The following is a 20,981-nucleotide window of genomic DNA, read 5'->3' on the forward strand; positions in this document are numbered from 1 at the left end:
CCACAAATTACGCCTTCGCCTTGGGTGTGCCTGCTCTATCAACTGACAAGGTCTACGTCAAATATATTGTGGTTTGACATAGCCTTGTCAAACCACAATATTTCTGACGTAGACCTTCGGGAGGGCTAATTTATGGTTTTATGACTGGAGAAACCTATTTAAATTCCAAGGGTAATTTGTACATTATTTTGAAAGGTTGATGAACGGAGACAGATTTTTATATTACGGAGGCGGATTGCGCTGCATTAACAGAGCCCTAAACCCGACATAAATGCAACTTTAAAAAAATGTTAGCAACACTGGCCGCGCATAACAAAACTGCGATCAGCAAGGACCTCTCTGGTGACTCAGCATGACGCCTATCGATTGCGGCCAAGTAACAACGGTTAGGAACGTCATATAGTCAAACTCCATCTGAGATGCCTCTTTTAAGAGCAATCTTTAGTGCAATACAAACAAGTCTTACGCTACGAAGCTACATGAAGGGAAGATTTGGGGAGGTTGACGTACATGTATACCAAAAGAGGTTTATGAAGAAGCCTAGCAATACTTACACTCAGGCGTGTATTTATTTAAAAATAGAAGCACCAATGTTGCGTGTACGTTGTAGCTGCTTAAGCTTCTACGACGTACGTGTAACACTTTTTCGAAAGGATCAAAATCATGGCTGGTAACAACGATTGGAGGTCCTAGTGCCATAGGCACCCATCAGGTCTGAAATATTCCTTACAATTCGTGGTATTCTCCTTGGCAACTGCAGCCTTCTGTCGAGAGAAGCGGTTCCTTCCCATCAACAGCGGTGCGATAATGATATCGGCTCACACGCAATCGTCACAAAGAATTTCTAGCACATGACAGTTGACCAAATAGTACATAAAAGCCCTACACTTCCGTATAGAATACGTGAAAGGGAGAGCGAGGGGCACATCACTGGAACACAATAACTCATCGCCTACTGACGGGCATTTTAGGTTGGTGCAGTCAGTATATCATAAAGCAGTGCCGTATGAAACAGCGGGTAGCCGTTCTTCTCTAATAAAGCTCTCTCGGGAGAAAAATTTTACTCTGATTGTGTGAAAGCATAGATTAATTTAATGTAGGGTTTAACGCACCGACGCAACGCAGACGAGGAGGCGCGCTGTAGTGGAGTGCTCCAGATTAATTTTTGTCACCTGGGGATCTTCAACGTGCGCCGAAACCTCGTACACACGGGCGTATCTCCTTTTCGCCTCCATCAGAAAAGCGACCACCATGGACGGGAATCGAACCCGCATCCTCGTGCTCAACAGCGCAAAGCCTTAGCCACTAAGCCACAGCGGCAGGTGTGTGGAAGCAGAACCAATCACTTAGTTTGTAACCCAGAAAAACTTTCAAACTGGACGCCGGCACAGAGTGAATAAAACTAAAGGCATTGAATTAAGAAATAAAATATGAATTTTCATCTAGATGGGAGCGTAACCCAGGCTTCCGAATCGTGAGACAGGCAGGCTTACCACCAAACCAGTTCAAGTTCTTGCATGTAGCTTACTAAAGCTAGACCCCGCGTGTTCTTCGTGCATTCTCAATAAGAAAACGGTGGCCACCGGTACGAGCAGCTCGATGTACAACGTATTTGTCCTTCGGTGATTCGTCGGTTGAATAAGCATTCTATGCGCCAAATTGCGTACACGCATACTAACAAACACGTTCGCGTAAATTGGAAGTGTAATGACTGCGGGCTTCATAGAAAAGCCATAGTTTCACATATTCTCATTTGGTTGGTGTGTACATGTACCCATCACATTTTTAACAGACGTACTAGGCAATTAGCCATAGTTAACTACCACCAGAGTCATATTCTCACGGGCTCTTTAGAAGTGCCTGTTCAGTCTCAACGTCAAAATAAACTAACTACCATCTTCGCATACCTTTCTACATGTTAGCTTAAATATGCAATACGCACCCGCGGAGGCGCAATAACCAAACCCAAATGCCAATAAACAGAATTGTGCACGAACTGCCGGGCACCACCTGGCTATGCCCATTGAGAACGCATTTCAGAGAGGGTGCTTCTCCTTGCGCTGCTACAACTCACCCCGAAACGGGCCGTTCGGCCCGACACTACGTGACCTATGACGATGCAAGGCCGCTTCGCCTTGTAGCGGCACGACGTCGAAGACGTTAACTCTGCACCGGAAGACATCAGAAGAGGGATGGCCCTGTAGACATTACCGAAGGCACTGCCCAAAAAAAAATGTCCTGCATCTTGATCTATACTATGAAGCGGTTCCTAAAACAATACGAGGATTAAGGTCTTCAGCCAACACGCTATGATAAAAAACTTTGGAAAGCAGCCACTGCCAACTTAAACACTAAGTGCGAAAACATACCACGAAGAAAATATAAAAGACTTCAGTCGGAATGTAAAACTCCCCGGGACACTCACCGCCGTTTACTTGTACAATATGCTTCGCACCCACAGCTCGTAAGTAGCGTTCAAGTGTTCATGAGGCCTTGTTTATTTCGCCCTTTTATTTTATCCAGTACCACTTTTGGTTCCCCCTATTCAACTTCTTGAAAATTTAATAATTTACGTTAGTATTGCCTTCCACTTCCGCGGAAGCTTATATTTTCACTATGCAGTGAGCCACAGATATAGTATTTATTGCATTGCCCCACCTATCTGATTCGGTATCCGGAGATTTCCTTTAAGTTATAGAAGTCCCAAGCCTGTCAAGTGATACGGCAGAATTCCACCCGCATACCGCAGTTGGATAAGATTGACTTCACGCTGATTTCCCAGATTTAATACTCTTAAGCCAGTGGCAACGCGTGTGTCTATTCAAACTAGGCAAGCAGACGAACAGAACACCGCAATAAACAAGTGTTTTTGCGCATACGTGGAGAATGACCAGTTTGCTGCATGCAAATTCTGGCAAGCCGCTGTGATTTCTGTAGGCTGTCCATGAGGTGGTTTTAATAAGTTTTACAATCTTTCCAGAGAGTACATTTGCACAGTACGTTTGTATTACAGGCGAACCCACGTGTTACCCTTAAGACCCGCTGAAAGGCTGCAAGCGCATATCAAAGATGTGCATGTATAATGATGTTATTCCCATAATCAAATTACTCTTTACGCCTAAAGGCTTCAAGCAGCTCAGTTTATCAAAACTGCTATAGCGCCCCAAACGATCGCAGAGTGTTATATGTGACGCTAGGTTAGCCTAGGGTTCCGTGAGGTCGCTTCTCATAAATATTTTTCGCTTTATTATATTTGGTTTTAACACTTGTATTAGGGTTGCTGTTAAAAGTGGTGATTCGGTCTCAGTTTTTGTTCGTCTTCCGCCTTCACGCATCACTTGGTGTTGGCATGATTGATGCATCTCTTAACCAGGACATTTTAACAGTGGAGCTGTTGCAGGCCCAGCCTTTTCCTTCGTCTGCTGAACGTCGCGCGAGACGAAGGGGTTGGAGCAGTTTCCCAGTCCGGAAGGCGTCCTCACAGTATCCGCTTCCTATACCCACCGATAGATGGCGCTATGGCCTTGCAAAGGCAGGATCCTCTCGCCCTCTTGGGAAGGTAGAGGGAGCCTCCCGCCACTGTCGTCTAGCTGCTAATTACTCCGTACGAACCATAGAGTTTCCGTGTTAATGGCGCTGCTGTTGTTAACGATAGCCAGTTGACATTCGAGCCGACACAAAGAAAACACCTCTAGGCTCTTTCAGCTAATTTAACGCTGGGTGCAACTGGGTTCAATTTTGTGAACTGTATTGCGTATTAGGGGAGTTTCACCCTTCGCATTTGAATATCTGCATCCTGTGAGTGTTTACCTTTTTCTCTCCGAAGCTGTACAGCCTGGCCACAGTTGGAGAGTGTGTCTACGGCTTAAGCCAGGAAAAAGACTTCCCCATCATTCTAAAACCCTTTCCTACCTACTCCAAAGCAGTTCGTAAGTGTATCCGCTATTCTTTTCTGAGTGCCGTGCGTAAGGAGGTTTGCTTAAATGAGCGTTTTGCCGTCTAACTATCTAATGCGAGAAGTCTAAGTTTTTTTTTGTGCAATAGTGTCAGTTAAGCACTACCTATTTTCCTCCGGCCATACCTTTTTAACAGTGTGCAGAAGTATGTTATCCTCAGCATATAGTGAAGAGATTTCACAGATGACTGCAAGTGACTTGTAATGCTTAATCCGTACGTTGTATTCCTAGATAAACGAGGTATATAATACCAACTGTACTATATCCAAGTCCTAGTTCGCCAGCCTAATGTTCTCTGCAAGTGTTGTAGCCTCATCCAACGACATTTTTGTGGTTGCGAAAAAACTTCGACGAATTGTTTCATAATTTTAGGTACCCCTAAACCCTGTATACTAGGGGTCAAAATGTACCTCTTTTTTTTTGTGCCTGAGTAAACACACTTAAAATTATTTGAATCGATACTCAGTGTACACATACATTCGAGGAAAGATGAACCTAAATATTGATACCATTGTTTAGTAATACAATTCAACGGCGCAAATGGCAATCATTCCCAAGCATACTTTGCTATGCTGCCCTGCGTGCCTGTTGAACAGCATGACCGGCTTTATAGATAGCGACCTCCCCATCGGCGCCGGCGACAATGGGAGCCAGGGTGCCAAAAACTTGGCCTGTAGGGAAGGCCCGTTCCGTCAGGTGGAGCCAAGTTTGATCCTTAACCTCGCCAGCTTCGCTTCGCTCGCGGCGGGGCCTGCGGGTCGTTCCAGTGAATCCTCATTGCACCGTACGCAACCCATAATACCGTTGAGCAACCGCATTTCACGGTTAAATCTTCTACTCTTTCTTAGCTATGCAAACGTCAGTCAACGCACACAAGTAAAATAAAGTGGGGCCATAAGCGCCTCCTCGACTAACATTCCATATAACATGCAAAACCTTTCGAATTTTCATTTACGTCGAGCTGCGTGTTTTGAGGTAAAGATTTGTCGATGCACGAGAAAAGGTTCACAGGGAATGTTCCAAGTTTTACAAATGCCCCTACAAGAACATTCTGCGCGTCGAAGCGCCCTCATCTTTGCGGGAAAACATTCTTTTGTAGCGAAGGGAGCACAACGGCAACCTTTACAGCGGCTGCCACGTTTTCACCGTAACTGAAGCGCCACGTTTGTAGGAGCTCCGTAAGGGGGTTTACGAAGCCAGCAAATGGCAACGTTGCGAATAGCAGCCATCCGAGGTCAATGCTTGCTGTGAGAACACGTTATCTGCTGGGAATATGTTTGAGCGACTACTACCATACCGAAGCGATTGGAACTTGGTGAAAACAAATTGAATTTACCGTCCGCGTGTCGGGTTTTCCCAGCGGTGCGCAACAAATTACATCACGTAAGATATCTTCCCTGAAAGTACTATCCAAAAATATTGCAGGATCTTTCAGCGTATTCTTTCACGAACGCGTTTTTTTTTGTTAGTTTTATCGCCGATCCTCCTCCGTAAGTGGAATATAATCAACAAGCTTGGCTTCAGACTCAGTGCAGCTACTTTTTCAAGAATAACTGTTCATGCTGCTGCTACACTGCCTCAGAAGCGGTCAGCGAAGTAAAGCTGCGCGGGACATTGCTGACGCACGTTAGCTTTTTTATTTTGCTTTATTCGTGCTGGGTGTCGTATGAGAAAGGGAAATTACCCAGCGCCGAGTGTTTTTCCGCGTTGTCTATATATTTGGCGAACTATCCAAAGAGTGCACGCAAATTGTATCTTTCTGTTCATTTTAATTGTCGGTTGCATTGATTTGATTGATTGTAGGGTTTAATGCGCCGACGCAACGCAGGCGATGAGGCGCGCCGTAGTGGAGGGCTCCGGATTAATTTTGACCACCTGGGGATCTTTAACGTGCGCCGAAATCTCGTACACACGGGCGTTTTTGCTTTTCGCCTCCATCACAAAAGCGGCCGCCGCGGCCGGGAATCGAACCCGCGACCTCGTGCTCAGCAGCGCAACGCCTTAGCCACTGAGCCACCGTGGCGGGTAATTGTCGGTTGCATACTACGAAACAAAACGCACTCAATATTTTTTTATATGATCATTGCGGACGCACGCACGGTGGCAAACGACATGAAACGCGTTAGGAAAGTGTTAGCAGATGGGACACTTTTTTGCAGACAATATACGGATGGGTGCACGTTCTGTTTACGCTGACCAAGTCCGTGGTTTCGCCAGCCTATCCAAGTAAAAATGTCGCGTTTAAAATTTGTATTTCAGCACACGGCCGATCTCACAGAAGGTGTGCACTAATCCAGTGTGAATCGGCAAAGATGGATCTCAATGGACCGAGAGAAAGACGAAATAACAATGATGGCAGGCCGACAAAACGCATATACAGTGGGGAAGTCTTGTTTAAAAGCAGCGCTAGCCGGTGCAGTGGCTTCGGAAAGAACTAAAAAGAACCAAACAAGCAATAACAAATTCGGCACGCGGCATCGGGACGCGTGGGTAGGTCGCTATCTGTAAAGCCACTCGTGCTGAACAGTAACCAAAAACCAAACGTTATTCGCCCTCCCCGCGAAAAACGAAACAATAAGCCACTTTTTCTCTTGATGTAAGATGAGAAAATAACGAAAAATAAATGAAAGTCACCACTATATGAAAAGTGGCTCAGAAAACAAACTTTCCTAAAGATTAAGCATTCAGCAATCGTGGGCGCTTATTTCACCGATTTTCTCATTATTTCCGGGTAGAGCAATTGATAACCAAGTCATAAATTTATTCAATGCAATAATCATTGAGTAACGTAAGCGTTTACTTCCTTAATAAAATCACAACACCTTTATTAATTTCATGCAGTATTGTAAAACACAATCAGGAAGAGGCATGCGCACCTATTCTCGCGCTATTAAAATGTCTTGAAAGAGATTGCGGAGAACTTGAGCCAAACAGAAGGCAATGCGTCTGTTTCGTGTTCGACGTCAGTTTTGTAAAACGATTTCCGGCTACCTTTATATATGTCATGGGCATGCAGTAGATCGAAGGTGAAAATTCTGTGCGCCCTCGTACGCTAAAGGTCCAGATCGAGTGAAGGTGTACTGCTTGAGAAGGGTTTCGAGAAGGTTTACAACATTACCTAACGGTTTCACTAACATGCACAGATCAACTCAAAACTTTTTTATTTAGTAGTATTCGTGCTTGGTGGTTGAATCACATTCGTTTGTACACATTACGACACTGCCTTCCATTTGGCTCAAGTGACACGTCTCTTCGTTGACTGCAAGCACAGGACAGGCTTTCGGCCAAACAAGGCCCATTAATATTCTGCATTGTAGTTAGCAGCGCAAAGTCCTTATTCGTACTCCTCAAAAGGCGATCTTAATAATAGCAACAGAATCTTTCGGGACAGCGAAATCATAAAAATCTGGTACCTTTGCTCCAGAACTGGCTGCTACGGTTGGCGGAGGCATCTGCTATATCAGCACAAAAACGGTCGGAGGGGTCGACTAAGTGTGCCGACGTGCGATAGAGTAAGACGTTGATGCATACGCGGAGGTAAAAAACGCCATCGTGTCTATTTGGTAGTATTACGGTTGTAAATGCTAAGCATTCCGGGTGCTGCGAATTGTCGATATAAACCACCAAACATTGTTGTTCGGGGTCTTTCTTACGGACAAAAACTGTGATATGCCACCCAGAAATTTTAGGTCCCTCTTCTGCCAACAGATTGATAAAAAGCCGTAATTGCATACAACCCGTCCCCTTTCGCAGTGGTTTTACCGATTCAACAAAACGTATTGACATCACTGTTTCAAACTTCAATATACCACGTATTCGTAAATCTGTTAAGTACCTAACAGTTGGCTCAAATTTCGCGGAAAAACACCACGCAATTTTTACTAACTTTACTTCTAATATTATTAGCTTGGAGCCCTTGTTTATATTTGGACGAAAACAATCCCGCAAAAAGGTATACGGTTATTAAAACTCTAATTATTCTCTTGTAACCAAACAGGGTTTAGATTAAGGCGTGCGCTCGTTGTGTAGTGCATGGCCGCAAAAAGAGACGCTTTCCTTTTTTGAAGCGTGGCAGCATTGTTTCCACTTGCTGGCACCTGGAGACACCAAATATTAGCACAACCTGACACCCAACTTGGTTTTTGCAGCTCTCAGCACCACTCGGCTGTTCATCTATGGCTACATTTTGATTTCGTTGCTTTCACTTGGAGCTGACGCGGCCCTTCTGTATCTAGTCGAAAAGGCAAGCCAAGTATTCTCATCACCGCTATAGACTGGTTTATTCCCTCTCTATGTGTATGTGCTTTTCACTTCGATAGAATGCATGCTAGTAAACTATTTATTATTCAGATGCGGGATGCGGCACACAATTTGTCAAAAGTTGATTTTTTTTCTGGGCTACAACAATAAAGAGGGCGCCGTTTGTTTACGGGCGCTTTTTAGCAAGGTAATTTTGAAAGCACTGAAAGTTCCCCACTTTAGCCCACAGCTCATGATCGCGAAGATTGGCACACAAAATTGAAAACTTTACAACGTTACTTACGGCCGATAGTTGTTTATTTGTTTCAAAATGCTCTTATAGTGAGATATTTTTCGTCTCTTTTAGATTCTCTCTGCAAACGCGCATGTAGATACACACCTGGGCGCGTTTTCTTTTTCAACACAAATGTATTACGAAGGTTTTTGCATCGGCGCGGAATCTTTTCCCTCACCTAAGAAACCTCTGTATATGCTCCATGTGGACCTGGGAAATGGCCCGAGATTCCTGTTTTGCCTGCGAGATTGTTTACGTGCTCAAAATACGGGCAATAAATTTGGTATTTCCACACATTTTTAATCAGCCAACGTTAGGCTTCAAAGGCCTGTTGATTTGGAAGCCCCGTTAGGCAAGTGTTTTCAAAGCCCTATTAGGCAAGAGCTCATTCTACTGCAATGTTGGTCCTCGAACTGAGCACTTGCTGCTGCACCCAATACGTGTTTTTGGGAAGTTCCACGCTACACACATACCGAGAGCATCATATTGCATCCCTTACATTCCTAACTGTCGCGCTGGATATATTAGAAATGATCCGCAAAAAAATTATTGCGCCATTTCTAATCCCAATTAGGTTATAAGGATTCGACCTAAAAACGTGCTGTTGTAGATTCTGTGTTGGTAAATATTTGTGGAGTGACTTTGAAAAAATAATTTTTCATTTAAAATAATGCACTTCGTTTCGCGGAGTGCCGCACCATTTAGTACATCATCACAACCATTGTCACCGGATGCAAAATATTTCGTCTGAGAGTGCACTTTCGCTTTGTATATAGCGCAGCGGAAAAAGGCAAACAAAGTTCTTGCAAATCCATTTCATCACTCAGGCCCACAAACAGGAATGGAGCGTCTTTATTTTCAGGGCAAGAACGAAAGGAAAGAATAAAATTTGGTTAGATTTCTCTAAACACCCTGTTATACATTGAGTTTAGCGCGTTATAACCTGAGATTCTGGCGGCGGTCCTTGCTTCGGAAGATATTATTTCTTTGTCTCGGCCGTATAATTGTCCACAAGCCATACAAAAACACAAAAATTGCACCGATACCGTGATAGTGAGAGATATCTGGCAAGTGCTTAGGCAGCAGTGCGGAAAATTTGAGAATAACCTTTGTATTCACTTTTAGGTAATAACTCACCGCTTTATAGTTTTATGTTAGTCATATAAATGACTAGTTCTAGAAGAATAACCAGCTGGCATGGTTCATAATACTGGATACACAGTGCAAGAGGCGCAAGCCTACTGAAATAACATGATCTACGAATCTAATTATACATTTGCTGAGCGTCTTCCTTAACTGATATTTTAAGCGCACATCTCGTTAACAGTGCTTGCAGCGAGCTTCGATTATAGTAAAGGGTATTCCCAAAAAATGAAGTTTAAAAACTTTGCTGCCCCATTTAGATGGGCGCAATGATTATTCGTATCAGGATACTACCTTATTTAGAGCAATTGTGTTACATTCACCACAAACGTAATCTCACTATATTCCAGTACCGAATCAACAGTACGCCCCCATGGGTTGTTTTACTTTTGACGTGTTCAAATTCAAAGTGGCTTTATTTACAAGCTTCTTTAAATGCGTGCGTCAAGGTATGTTCAAGTTTTACTACAACATTTGCTTGCACTCAGCGAGGGCAACACCTAGCTTTGGTGGTACACTTTTTATGCGTTATTTCTACCTCCGCTAAAACGACCTATCTAGATAGCTGCCGGCAAAGCACTACACACGTAAAAATAAGAAAACGGTTCTTGGTTACAGAATTCCCCCCTCTGTAGCTGTCCATGGGCTTAGGAAGGCCGTAGTGGAGGATTCCAGTTTTATTTTACGTCCTGGATGGACATCTAGAACGTGCGTCGAAATCTCCACACATGGGCGTTTCCCTTTTTGCCTCCATCTCAACAGCTGCCACCATGGCGTGGTTCAAGCTGCGTCGTTTGGATCTAAAGCTTAGAACAATGTCTTGTCTACAACTTACAATTAAGAAAGTGAGAAAAATGTTACAAGAGGGTGCCATTACCTTTTCCTTCAAAGTACTTTGAATAGCTTCGAACAAATAAATATCCCCCTATTCGTCAAATCGCAGGAACCAGGAAAGGCGCTGCGGGTGTTCCTCTACTGGAACTTGTTCCACCTGGTGGCTGACCTGGTCATCATAATTTACTTCTTTGTTGCCAACACGCTAAAGGTTGGTATTCAAGCTCTATACTAATTGTTACCTCTGGTGTAACTAAAGACCCTAACGACACTGAATATTAGACACACAAAAAGGGCGGAACTCGTAGATGTAACACGAAGATCCTTGTCTCCACAAGCCTACGTTTCGAAATATATTTGCAACAGAGGAATTGAAATATTTCTCCACCATTCGACACTGTTTGCAGCGTCTACGTAGAAACAGGTCTTTTTTGCATCTTTCAGCAAACCATCTACTTAGAGCGGTAGTTCTAGACGTTGCTAGAGCTACAATTTTGAAAGAAATGACGGACATTTGATTAATGGTATTGCTCACAACTCACTCATGCCGTTGCCATGAATATATTTATGAGGACGTACATGTGTTAAATAAAAACGTTTGCAACTTCTTCCAGATCATTTGGCTGATTTAGCCTGTGTGCACTAATTTAAAATTATATTTATGGCCTAAGAGGCGATCGAATAGACAACTGCCTTTGTGAGTAAAATTCAACAGCAAGCCTCAGAAGATTTCATGTTTTTGTAGGTGACAGTAGGAAAACTATTTTACCATGTATGCGTGCTTTCCTCCAAAAGCTTTATTTCGTTATTATCAACTGCGCTTGCAATTACTGTTATCGTTACGTGTTTACTAGCTTCATAAAGAAACATCCTTCGAGTTTTTATTTCATTATTATGTCAAAACACTTATCGAGCCCATAGAATGCACCACTCGTTAGATCATGAATAAGTTTCAGGACGTAAAACCCATCCGTAATCACCGCGAAGGCTATAACGGGACCCCGAAATTTCATGGTGGTAGTTGCCAATATTAGATGCAACGCCTCTCACGCTCGCCCCTCTGTCCTTCCTGCGTCTGTCCGGCGCTGTCCGCACAGCTGCGCCTCTCCTCCTCTCCTCTCTCCGATAGCGAACACTCTCTCCCAAACAGCTGCTGGTTGGAGCAGCGCGCTCTCACTCTGTTGCTAGGCGCCGGTGGCGGCGCTGCGCGCGCTGCGCATGTGCAGTACTCTCTCCGCGCTCTCCTCTCCTTCGGGCACTGTGAATATAAAGCGGCATGCCGCGCTCCGACGGTCTCAGTCGACGGTCGTCCGCGTTACGCTTGCACTCTCTCGCAGTACTCGACAATAGCTTGATGCAATCGTCGAGCCCCTAACTGTGCACTTTAGGGACCACAAGGCACTCATTCTCGTCTGCAATAAAGACCGTACCTGAGCATACGTGTACTGCATGTGCATTGCATGGTGAAAATGGAAAATTACGCCCATTTCCCCTTCACGTGAGAATCGCTGCTCTAAGCGTAATCAATACGATGGAAAATGCCAATGGAACCCCCCATGAGATGCGTTGCATCACACCAGGGTTCCCACGAGGGGAGGTGGGCGTAATTTCTTTTAATATTATTGTGCAATGACCATAGAATACGTGTTTCTAAATTATTTGAGAAGTATTGCGTGAATATTGCGCACTATATTATGGCAGGTCTATGCGGGAATATAAAAAAGAAACAAATACTGCACGAGCTGCTTAATGTTACAATGCAGTCCAGCAGGAAACGTGGTACATAAATAAAACACCTGCCCTTAAGAAGTAAGCAGAGCAGAAAAATACAAAAGAATAGAAATTGAGGTCTTTGTAAGCTGCCTTCGTTCCGCGCTATGCGAGTTTTCTGAATAATTTCTTTTAAAAATTCGTGAAATGCGACCTTTACATATACAGACTGGCAATCTTCTTTGAGAAAGCGTTAATTCGGTTGTTGAGTGGATCGATGAGGACTGGGAAAATTATGCTTGTGATTATGATCGATTATGATTGTGATTATGATCGAACTAAGCAACTATTGCTTGTTCAAAGGCCACTGTCAACATCTTTGCGATAAGGCGCCTTCACTACTCGCAGATACCGATTTTAAGCCCTTGCGTTCTCCACATTTTGGCGGATCTTCAGGACATGTTTTCAGGGCTCCACCGTTACTTTTCGCAGCTGCCGGCAGCTCACTGTACAGCAGCTCCGTGCAGCATTTATCGCGGAATGTGCAACCATGCACTTTCAGTCGAACAAGTTCTGATGGCACCACTTCGCCGACAACAGGCAACAGGTTTTTGCAAAAGTTCACCCGATGGGTGTACTCCATCGTGATCATCGCCCAGTTGCTGCAGCAGTTCACATTTCGGCGTATATGTGCGTGAAAAGGCGGAGAAACTGTAAGAATGCATCCCCTTTTGGCAGCGTTGTTTTGCCCGTCGTGGCAAAGCAGCTGGCTTCAGTGTTTCCCGAGAAAAGAACGTGGTCTTTCTTACGCATTCCGCCATCCTTCCGAACCTGACGCAACGTCTTGTATTTGGGGAACCTGTGACGGGTGCGCAAAAGCATATTTGACTTTGTAGTACCGGATACAAAATTTGGCTCCCACCCACGTTGTGGAGGTGGTTGGAAAGCGGAGCTTTAAATGCCACCCACAACAATTGCCCATGCGACGTTAGTTAAATTCACCCCCGTGACTCTGCACGGAGTCAAACCAGAGATTCCGTAGCGGTTACTTGGAATTCCTGGGGGCGGTGTTACGTACGCAGCAGCGCCGGCCAAAGCCGGGCTAGAGCGGCGCACGCCACCGCTGAAGCCCGGCCGTGTGTGGGAAAAAGAACACGTGCAGGATCGTCTTTCGAAGGGTGAGACATCGGAAGCTAGCCATCATGATATGCTAGCTCCGGGCTACACTACCGTGCGACCGAAACAGTTCGGCATGCGAGCTTATTTATTCTCATTTTTACCAACTTACACTAACTAGTTCGTTTCAGGAATTTGAGAACTGCGAGAAAGCTGAGGGAACTTTTATCATCGCTATTTATCAGAACCAGCTGCTCATTTCGCCCTGTTGTAATACCCCTTAAAACACAACCGAATTGACATTCACCAATTTAGAAAGCGGAGTCCGGAAAACGGAGTTTCCGGTATTCTTCCTCCAAGCGAACTACATGCGTCCGTCCCATAGCGAGTTAACACCTAAATGGCCTCGACCTTTATTCTAGCTGGCACACACGTGGGTGTCCATTTCGCTGTCCACTCGTGGGCGTCTTATGGTCTGTGTAACACACAAACCAGAGCCAAACTGCTCGATTGCGGAGGACAGCTGACAGGGCGCATTGATTATAAGACTCGTACGTTTAAATCTCCCACCATCAGAATGGGTATGTCATCGGTAGCGCCATTAAGCCCTGTTGTGCGTGCATGCCCCATTCCTCCACCCTGAACCCGCACACGGCTAAACCGACAACCGGGGAAGGGCGAATAATTAGTCGTGAAACGCACCGGCGAAGGCGAGAGGAAGGCTTTATTGGCGACCATATTATTCTTCCGCCACAAGAACTATGGAACTGCGTGGGCGAGGTGGAATTCCAGGCGGATAGAGGAAGACGAACATTCACCTGTGGTTCCTCGTACAGCGGCGAGGCTTAAAGAACGCCTTGGGCCGAAGAAGCGGGAAAACGCTGCTGTTGCGTACAACTTTGCTGAGGAAAGTGTGGCGAAAGGGGTGAGGGAGAGGGTAGTGTAATGAGACCCCACGAGACGCTCTTCCGAGCATGTGGCGAAGGTGTGTGTGGGGGGAGGGCGGCACGCGCTGCGATGGCGTAGTTTCGCTCACTACCTCCCCCACCAGTTTATAGTCCTGCGTGTGTGAACCATCCGAACCACGTGACATCTGCGCGGGCAATTCAAATACGATTTGCAAAAACACGCCGGCCGGCAGTTGTGACGCGCTGCGAGATAACTGACATATTTAGTTGCACGTGCGTTGAAGCTCCACGTACGTAGAACTTTCTTGGGTGACCAGCCCGCATGCTCAGTAACAAAAGCTCTAAGGGATTCTCACGGACGTACCCGAGATTGGAACTATAACGTTGCAGTGTTCACGTTGCTTCCGTACCTAGAGTTTCCAACATGACGATGCCCTGCCCTCCCGCTTCGCAGCGAAAGCAGCTTCGTCGCTAATTCCTCGTTGCTATAGTGTATTCTAAGCAGCGGACTTGGCCTTCAATTTGCCCATTCTTACCCTGACGTAAAGTTTCAATCAACAAACAGCTTTTGTTTCTCTCATAGAAGAGCGATTTTGCTACTGTTAAGCCTGAAGAAACAGCGTTTATCGCCGTCATAGCAACGGGTTCGTGAGATGCAGAGGGGCTACAGCAGTATTTGCGTCTGTTAGTAGATGGCGCTAGGCATAACGCACGGCTATGCGCGGAGAGCGCGTTGATCCAAATGCCCTACGCACGGAGTGCGTCGAGTACGTGTAACTAAAAGGGTTTCAAACTACATGCGCGTGGGCTTCCTGTACTTTTCACGTCTGCGTACGTGACCTCTGTACGCACGTGAAACTAAAACAGTCTAACGGCCCAGTAGCGCGCGCCGAAGTGAGTTCGCTTCTGAAGTGATCACTTCCTGAGACGCAGCAGGTATGCGCCCTGACCGAGAAGACTGCTGTTTGCGCTGCGCACAAATTTCGCACTACGGAGCATAGTAATCGTCATTGCATTTTTATTACAAGTTTTCTGTGCAGGCATTGTGAGTCTTGGTTTTGCTTCTGGGCGTGAAAGTAAAGAAGACTAAAGCGTGAATAATAGCGAGTTTTAGCTGACCGTTCTTCACGGTCCACTCCGCTTCGATAGCAAGCGGGAGCGCCACTGCGAAGGCCTGGCGCGCTTGGCCGCGAACAGCATTGGCTAAGGTTGCGCAGAGCGGGCCGCCGATACCGGAGCCGACCGTCGAAAACGGTCAGCTAAGACTCTCTAATATTTCGGTGATTACGCCGTTTAAAACGACCCATAAGGCTTTGGGGCGAACGAGAGCACTCGTCACTTCGCATGCTTTTCCATACGCGAAAGTACTTTGCACATCTGCGCATGAAGGTCCATGCGGAGAAACCGCGCCAAAACCTGACATTTAGTCTTCACTGGATAACCGCCCAAGATAACTTCTGCATTAGGTATACGCCATCTCTCGGGGAAGGACTGCTTATTTATAAATTTGCCCCCGAAACACGGAAGCGTCCGCAACAGGTTTTCCGCGCTTAGATTCCTCAGCCGCGTCCCCTAACCTGGCTGATGCTGCAAGTGCCATTAGCATGGTGCCTTGCGCTTTTATGATGCCACGTTATTAAAAGTTATTGTTGTTATTAAAAGTTTTGACCTCGGCACGCAGTTAAGGTTGCACGACAGTATTCGAGATGGTTTTCATTGTATAATGGCATTTTCTTAAAGGAGCCATGAAGAGAAAACAAAAGTTTGTTTTATTCGAAAGATTAGGTGTTTCATAGTACCCCAAGCGCTTTCCCGGAAGCAAATGGTGCTTTATTCACTGAGAAATAAGGCAATTTAAGTCAAAATTTTAAATCTCCCGCTAAAATTGCACATTTCGTCACGTGAACAATGGCGTCATACGACCCGGTCCATGAAACAGATACTTAGTATGTCGACTCCATATAGCACCCACACGCGGGAGTCGACCGAGACGGCGGCCATTTTAAAAATACTAGTAAAACCTAGTGCACCCGCAGCCCTAGTCATGGAATCGCCTGATCCGGAGAACAAAACTCTCGCCGAGGAGCTCGGGCTTGCATTTAACAACCTCACACCACTTGAACGCTCAATGCTTCTAAGTGCACGAGCGGCAAGAGTTGTGGGATACGCGGTGGACGGGAAAGCGACCATTCCGCGATAGCCACAACAGACGAACGCCCAGCCGTCGGCACCGCTGCCTCGTCAGCCCCGTCGCGACGGACGAATACAGACTGGTACGTATGTGCCGTATTTTCAATTTCAGTAGCAGTATCGCTTATGCCAGTTGGCCGGTGTCGTGTATGGAAAGCCGTTCGCTCGAGCTCTCTGCTCCGACCAGAAAGATTCGAGCGTCAATGCGCGGTGTGTACGGCAATTTTTTTCCCCAAGGTCAGAGCGCTTTGAAAGGCGATTTGACGAAGTCGGCGACGAGCGCCAGCATGTCCGGGTCCCTGCCGTAACCACTTCCTCGGAAATGAAGCGAGCACACTCGTACTTCCTTTAGCTCTCTTTCTCCTCCGTTTGCAAAGTTCACAAAACGTAGCCACTTGCTTCGCCGAGGTTCGTCGTTGGGCAGCACATGAAAGGAGATCTCACCGGCGGGGATGTCGCACTCCCTCGACGATTTGCCCGTACTACATGGGCATTTCAAAACACAGCAACGAAATTTCATTGTAAAGTAAGCAAACTGAAGTTTTCAGTGGTTGTAAACTGTAAACGAGCTCGTAACGACAGCAGCAAGCCAACACGACCTCCATACCGAAACCTGTGCGACGAGTGGCACTATCTCGTTGCTGCTCTGTGTTCCTTACTCCCCTTGTTTCTATTTTTACCTTTGCTGGTTGGCGATATGACGGCCAACCTCCTGTGAAGGGATTACGATACCAAGCAAGGTCTTGGCTGTGCGTGCTGGGACGGTTCGTTGGCCCCGAAGAGCCTTGAACCCGAAAATTCGTCTGCGCGACGGTGGCGACGGCGAGATGTCGAGTTCGGCTTGGCGGTAGTTTCGTACGCATTGGCATACACGCTTGCGTGTTCGTTTGGAACTTCAACCGTTTACTCCACCGTTCTTTGTCATAAAAAGAATGTGCAGTATGTTTCACGGGCATTTAGCTCGCTATGCAAACTGTAAGCCCTGCCTAACATGCGTTTGCTTTTGCCGGCCTCCGCCAATCGCGGAGCATTCCCGAGTGACATCATAGGTTCTGTTGCGGAAAATGAGCTGGTGGGTCGCATGGTCATTTCCTTTTTTCCTAATTATGTAGCTTATTTGAGCGAAGTTTGCGTTATAAGTGGTGTCGTTATGGTTCTAACGAGGCAATCTTTCGAATGAGCCAAACTTGTGTTTTCTCTTCATGGCTCCTTTAATAGTGCTACCAATTTACATTGGGTGTGCTGAGATACACGCTGATGTACGGAATCGCTGAATGCTATTAAAGAAATATACTTGCTGTAATAAAAGATAATATTTATCCAGCATGAAGAAATAACGATGGTTTCAGATCGCTTGTTTTTTGTACTGATCCCTCAGCTGTTTTGACTAAATGTCGCTGTCTTCATTGCTTAATATTAATTTGATTGTCGGTCGAAATGAAAGCTCCAACATTTTTTAGTCCTGTAATTTTATTTGTGATACAGTTTTCCCTTTAGTCCACCGCTCCTTTCTCTGCTGCAGAAAGGAAACTAGAGAAAAAAATATCGGAATTATCGTACACCCCCAAGCAACAAATGTTCTTCGCATTTACTCCTTAATTTTATTTGTTTATTTATTTATTTATTTATTTTTATTTGTTTTATTTATTTATTTATGTATTTATTTATCTCACGCCAGTTTATTCTTTGAATTTTTCAGTACGACGCCGGTTACGCCTGGAATTCGGCGCCAATGTTTACGTTCGCTGGATTTTTGATCCGCGTGAGTATCTCACCGCGATTTCTCGTGATTCGATGGACTGAAGTGGCCGACTAAACGTTCAAACGAATAAAATGCCCCAATAGTTTTCGAAAATCTCTATCGCAGTGAAAGCACCTGTATTTTGGGCGCCCCCACATCTCATTACATTTGGTTCACAGTGTTCACTGATACGTGAGCGCACATGTTGGTTGCGCGTAAATGCACCTGTGGGCATACGTTTTCGCGCGCGTGCATGTACGTGTGTGTCGTGCGGCCGCGCACAGTGACGACGTTTTGTGAGGACGTGGCGGCCGCACGTGGTCGTAAAACTTGATATAAGCTCATCTTTTTGATCAGAGTATTTAGAGAAAGGTTTAAATAACAACATGCAGCATTATAAGGTTAGCTCAATGGCTATTCTTCATTTTGACCCTTCGTTTATTTACCGACAGTGATTGTGCCTTTCGGTTAACTCTGGGAAATGTATAGACGGTATTCGTTCAAAAGTTTAGCGGTCAATTTCTTCGCTTGACAACACTGGAAACGGCCACAGACATGGCCGATGCGCCACGGACACGGCGCAGCCTGGGCCACTGCGGCCGCACGCCGAAGAAAAAAAAAGACACCGGCGTGCGTCATCTGCTCCCTTCCAATCCGATTCTAAACTGTGGCGCCAACAGAGATGTTATTAATCGCACTCACAGTGAACTCGTCGCAATTCTTTGGGTTCGGCGAAGAGTTCGTAACGTGAAACACAGTCATGTGTTTCACAGTCGTGCTTAGCTGGAGAAGTGCCGCCATCCCGCGGAGCCCGACGTAACGAGTGATGGCGCACGGTGGCCTCTGCGATCGGCTGCCGGCGGCGCGGAGGCCACGGGTGCTCTCACACGGTTGCATGGAGGAGAAGAGGGGTGCCTGATCTGCGGGCCGTGCGCACAACGTCGCCTAGCAACAGACGCTTGGCCACAGATATGGCGGCGCACACTTGGTTGCCTGCATGCATTCCACGCAATTGAATACTGAGGATTGTACTTTCTTTAATGTAGACTGTCGCCTGTTCAATATTTGACTAAAATCTCCAACCGTACAAGTTTTATTTTTAGTCAGTAAGCATGACTGTTTTCCGCATATTTGTTCTCACTTGAGAGAAGGTCAAAAATTATGCGCACGTCAAAACCGGCCATTCGCCGATGTGACGCCTAGTCAGCGGACAGAAGGGCTCTGATAATGGGAGGCTAAAAAAAGTACGCGCTGAAAATTGGAGCAGAAAAAATTGTGCCGGTAACGGAAATGGTGATGCTAATTCGGATTAGAGGGAATGGGCGGTAAGGTAGCAAAGGCGAGTGCATTAGGTGCAGCTAGGAGAATAGGTGGCAATGACGGAAATTGAAGGAAGCAAATGGTTTAAGAGGAGGCGAGAGTTTGGTGGTAGAAAAGAAAAGAAAAGAAAAGGGGCATCGGGAGGATACGTTTATTCAGTACAAAAGAGGCTGAAGGAAAGAGCGAAAAGAGACCAAGTCAGGACCACTATTTGAAAAGAAACGTTCGAGGTACGTAGTATGAGGCAGGAAGCGGAGGTCAATGTAATTGGGAATGGGAAGGTAGCAACAGATTGCGCCAGGAGCAAGTGAGAAAATGTCTTTGGATACCATGAGACAGCAAACAACACCATTTCTTCAACTTGTGTGCGCCTGCTTAGGTGGTTTGAAGGCCAAAGCATGGCAATACTTTTTCATGTCTAGCAAGGCCGGTTGCAGTTCTGGCTGTACTATTCTGACGGACACATTTTTTGAACAGTTCCATCCGTCGACACCCCTGCCGAGCTGTTTTGCCGTGTGAATATTTACCTTCTCCGTGATTCATTGACGTCCGGTGACACGGACGTTAATGTGACCGATATTACAAGTAGTCCCACTTAAACTATCTCCTTCTCTACGTAACACTACCTTATTTTATTTTATGGCTGATAATTTCTCTCAAGGCAGAGAAATCGGTTGCAGAGAAAGTGCTGAAGAAGGTGAAAAACGTGAACAGCCCAGAGAAGAACAAGGAAAGACCTAAGACTCAACCAGTTGTCATGAACTGCATTCACAGGGTTTCGCACCTGCTAAAGAAAGTGGCCGCCAAACATAATATTCCGGTGGTATTTTCTGCCCCATTGAATCTAAAGGGACTGTGCAAGGCTACAAACCAAGAGACGAAAAAAGATTTCGAATGTGGCACACGGCCCTGACGCCAGTTCGTCAACTGCGCAGAGGGTATTGTATGTGGGGAAATCAGGCCGCTGTCTCAACGACAGATTACGGGAACAACAGAATGATTGCGCGCAACTTGCGGTCAATGAAAACTTGGCCGCGCATGTTAAGAGTTGCGATAAGAGCTGTTCGCAGGATTTTTGGGAGACAACCATCTTGTTCCGCTCCAAAGACAAGATTACCCGTGAGATCTACGAAGCATATGCAATGTTGTGAGGAGTGGAGAGAGATTACGTTAGCGCCCCTTCAATCCGGCTTTCAGCGTGTGAAATAGGTTTCCTAAGTGAGGAATAGCTATCATGTCACGTGTTACGTTTTATTGTTATTTTTTCGCGTGTGTTTTTATCCCCATCATATATAACCTCCCCCCTTCACATGGTAATGAACAGTTGATCGTTTGCGCCTCACCTTGTCTGTTTTTGAGTAGTTCACACTGTTCTACATTTTTGTGTCAGGCAGCGCACCCCTGCACTTCACGAAGCCGCTATTATTCTGTCATTTTCTGCTCATTAACATTATTCCACCTTATTTTATCTAATTTGCGTTCATTCACCCTACTATTCGTTAGTCTATCCAACAATCAGGTCTTATCCA

General features: G+C 45.7%; 1 protein-coding gene across 2 annotated transcripts in view; it reads left to right on the top strand.

The window, feature by feature from the left end:
* LOC144167307 (uncharacterized) overlaps nucleotides 1-20,981 on the top strand; it is a 41,272-nt gene that overhangs the window by 19,203 nt on the left and 1,088 nt on the right. For both annotated transcript variants that reach the window (XM_077696610.1, XM_077696609.1), the window contains exons 3-6: nucleotides 3,827-3,929; nucleotides 8,105-8,199; nucleotides 10,577-10,678; nucleotides 18,091-18,153. In XM_077696610.1, the coding sequence (XP_077552736.1) occupies nucleotides 3,827-3,929; nucleotides 8,105-8,199; nucleotides 10,577-10,678; nucleotides 18,091-18,153 (363 nt within the window). The remainder of the gene's footprint in view (nucleotides 1-3,826; nucleotides 3,930-8,104; nucleotides 8,200-10,576; nucleotides 10,679-18,090; nucleotides 18,154-20,981) is intronic.

This window comes from Haemaphysalis longicornis, unplaced genomic scaffold (genome assembly GCF_048455015.1).
Source record: "Haemaphysalis longicornis isolate Haplotype H1 unplaced genomic scaffold, Haemaphysalis longicornis Haplotype H1 scaffold_2, whole genome shotgun sequence".
NCBI classification, from domain to species: domain Eukaryota; kingdom Metazoa; phylum Arthropoda; class Arachnida; order Ixodida; family Ixodidae; genus Haemaphysalis; species Haemaphysalis longicornis.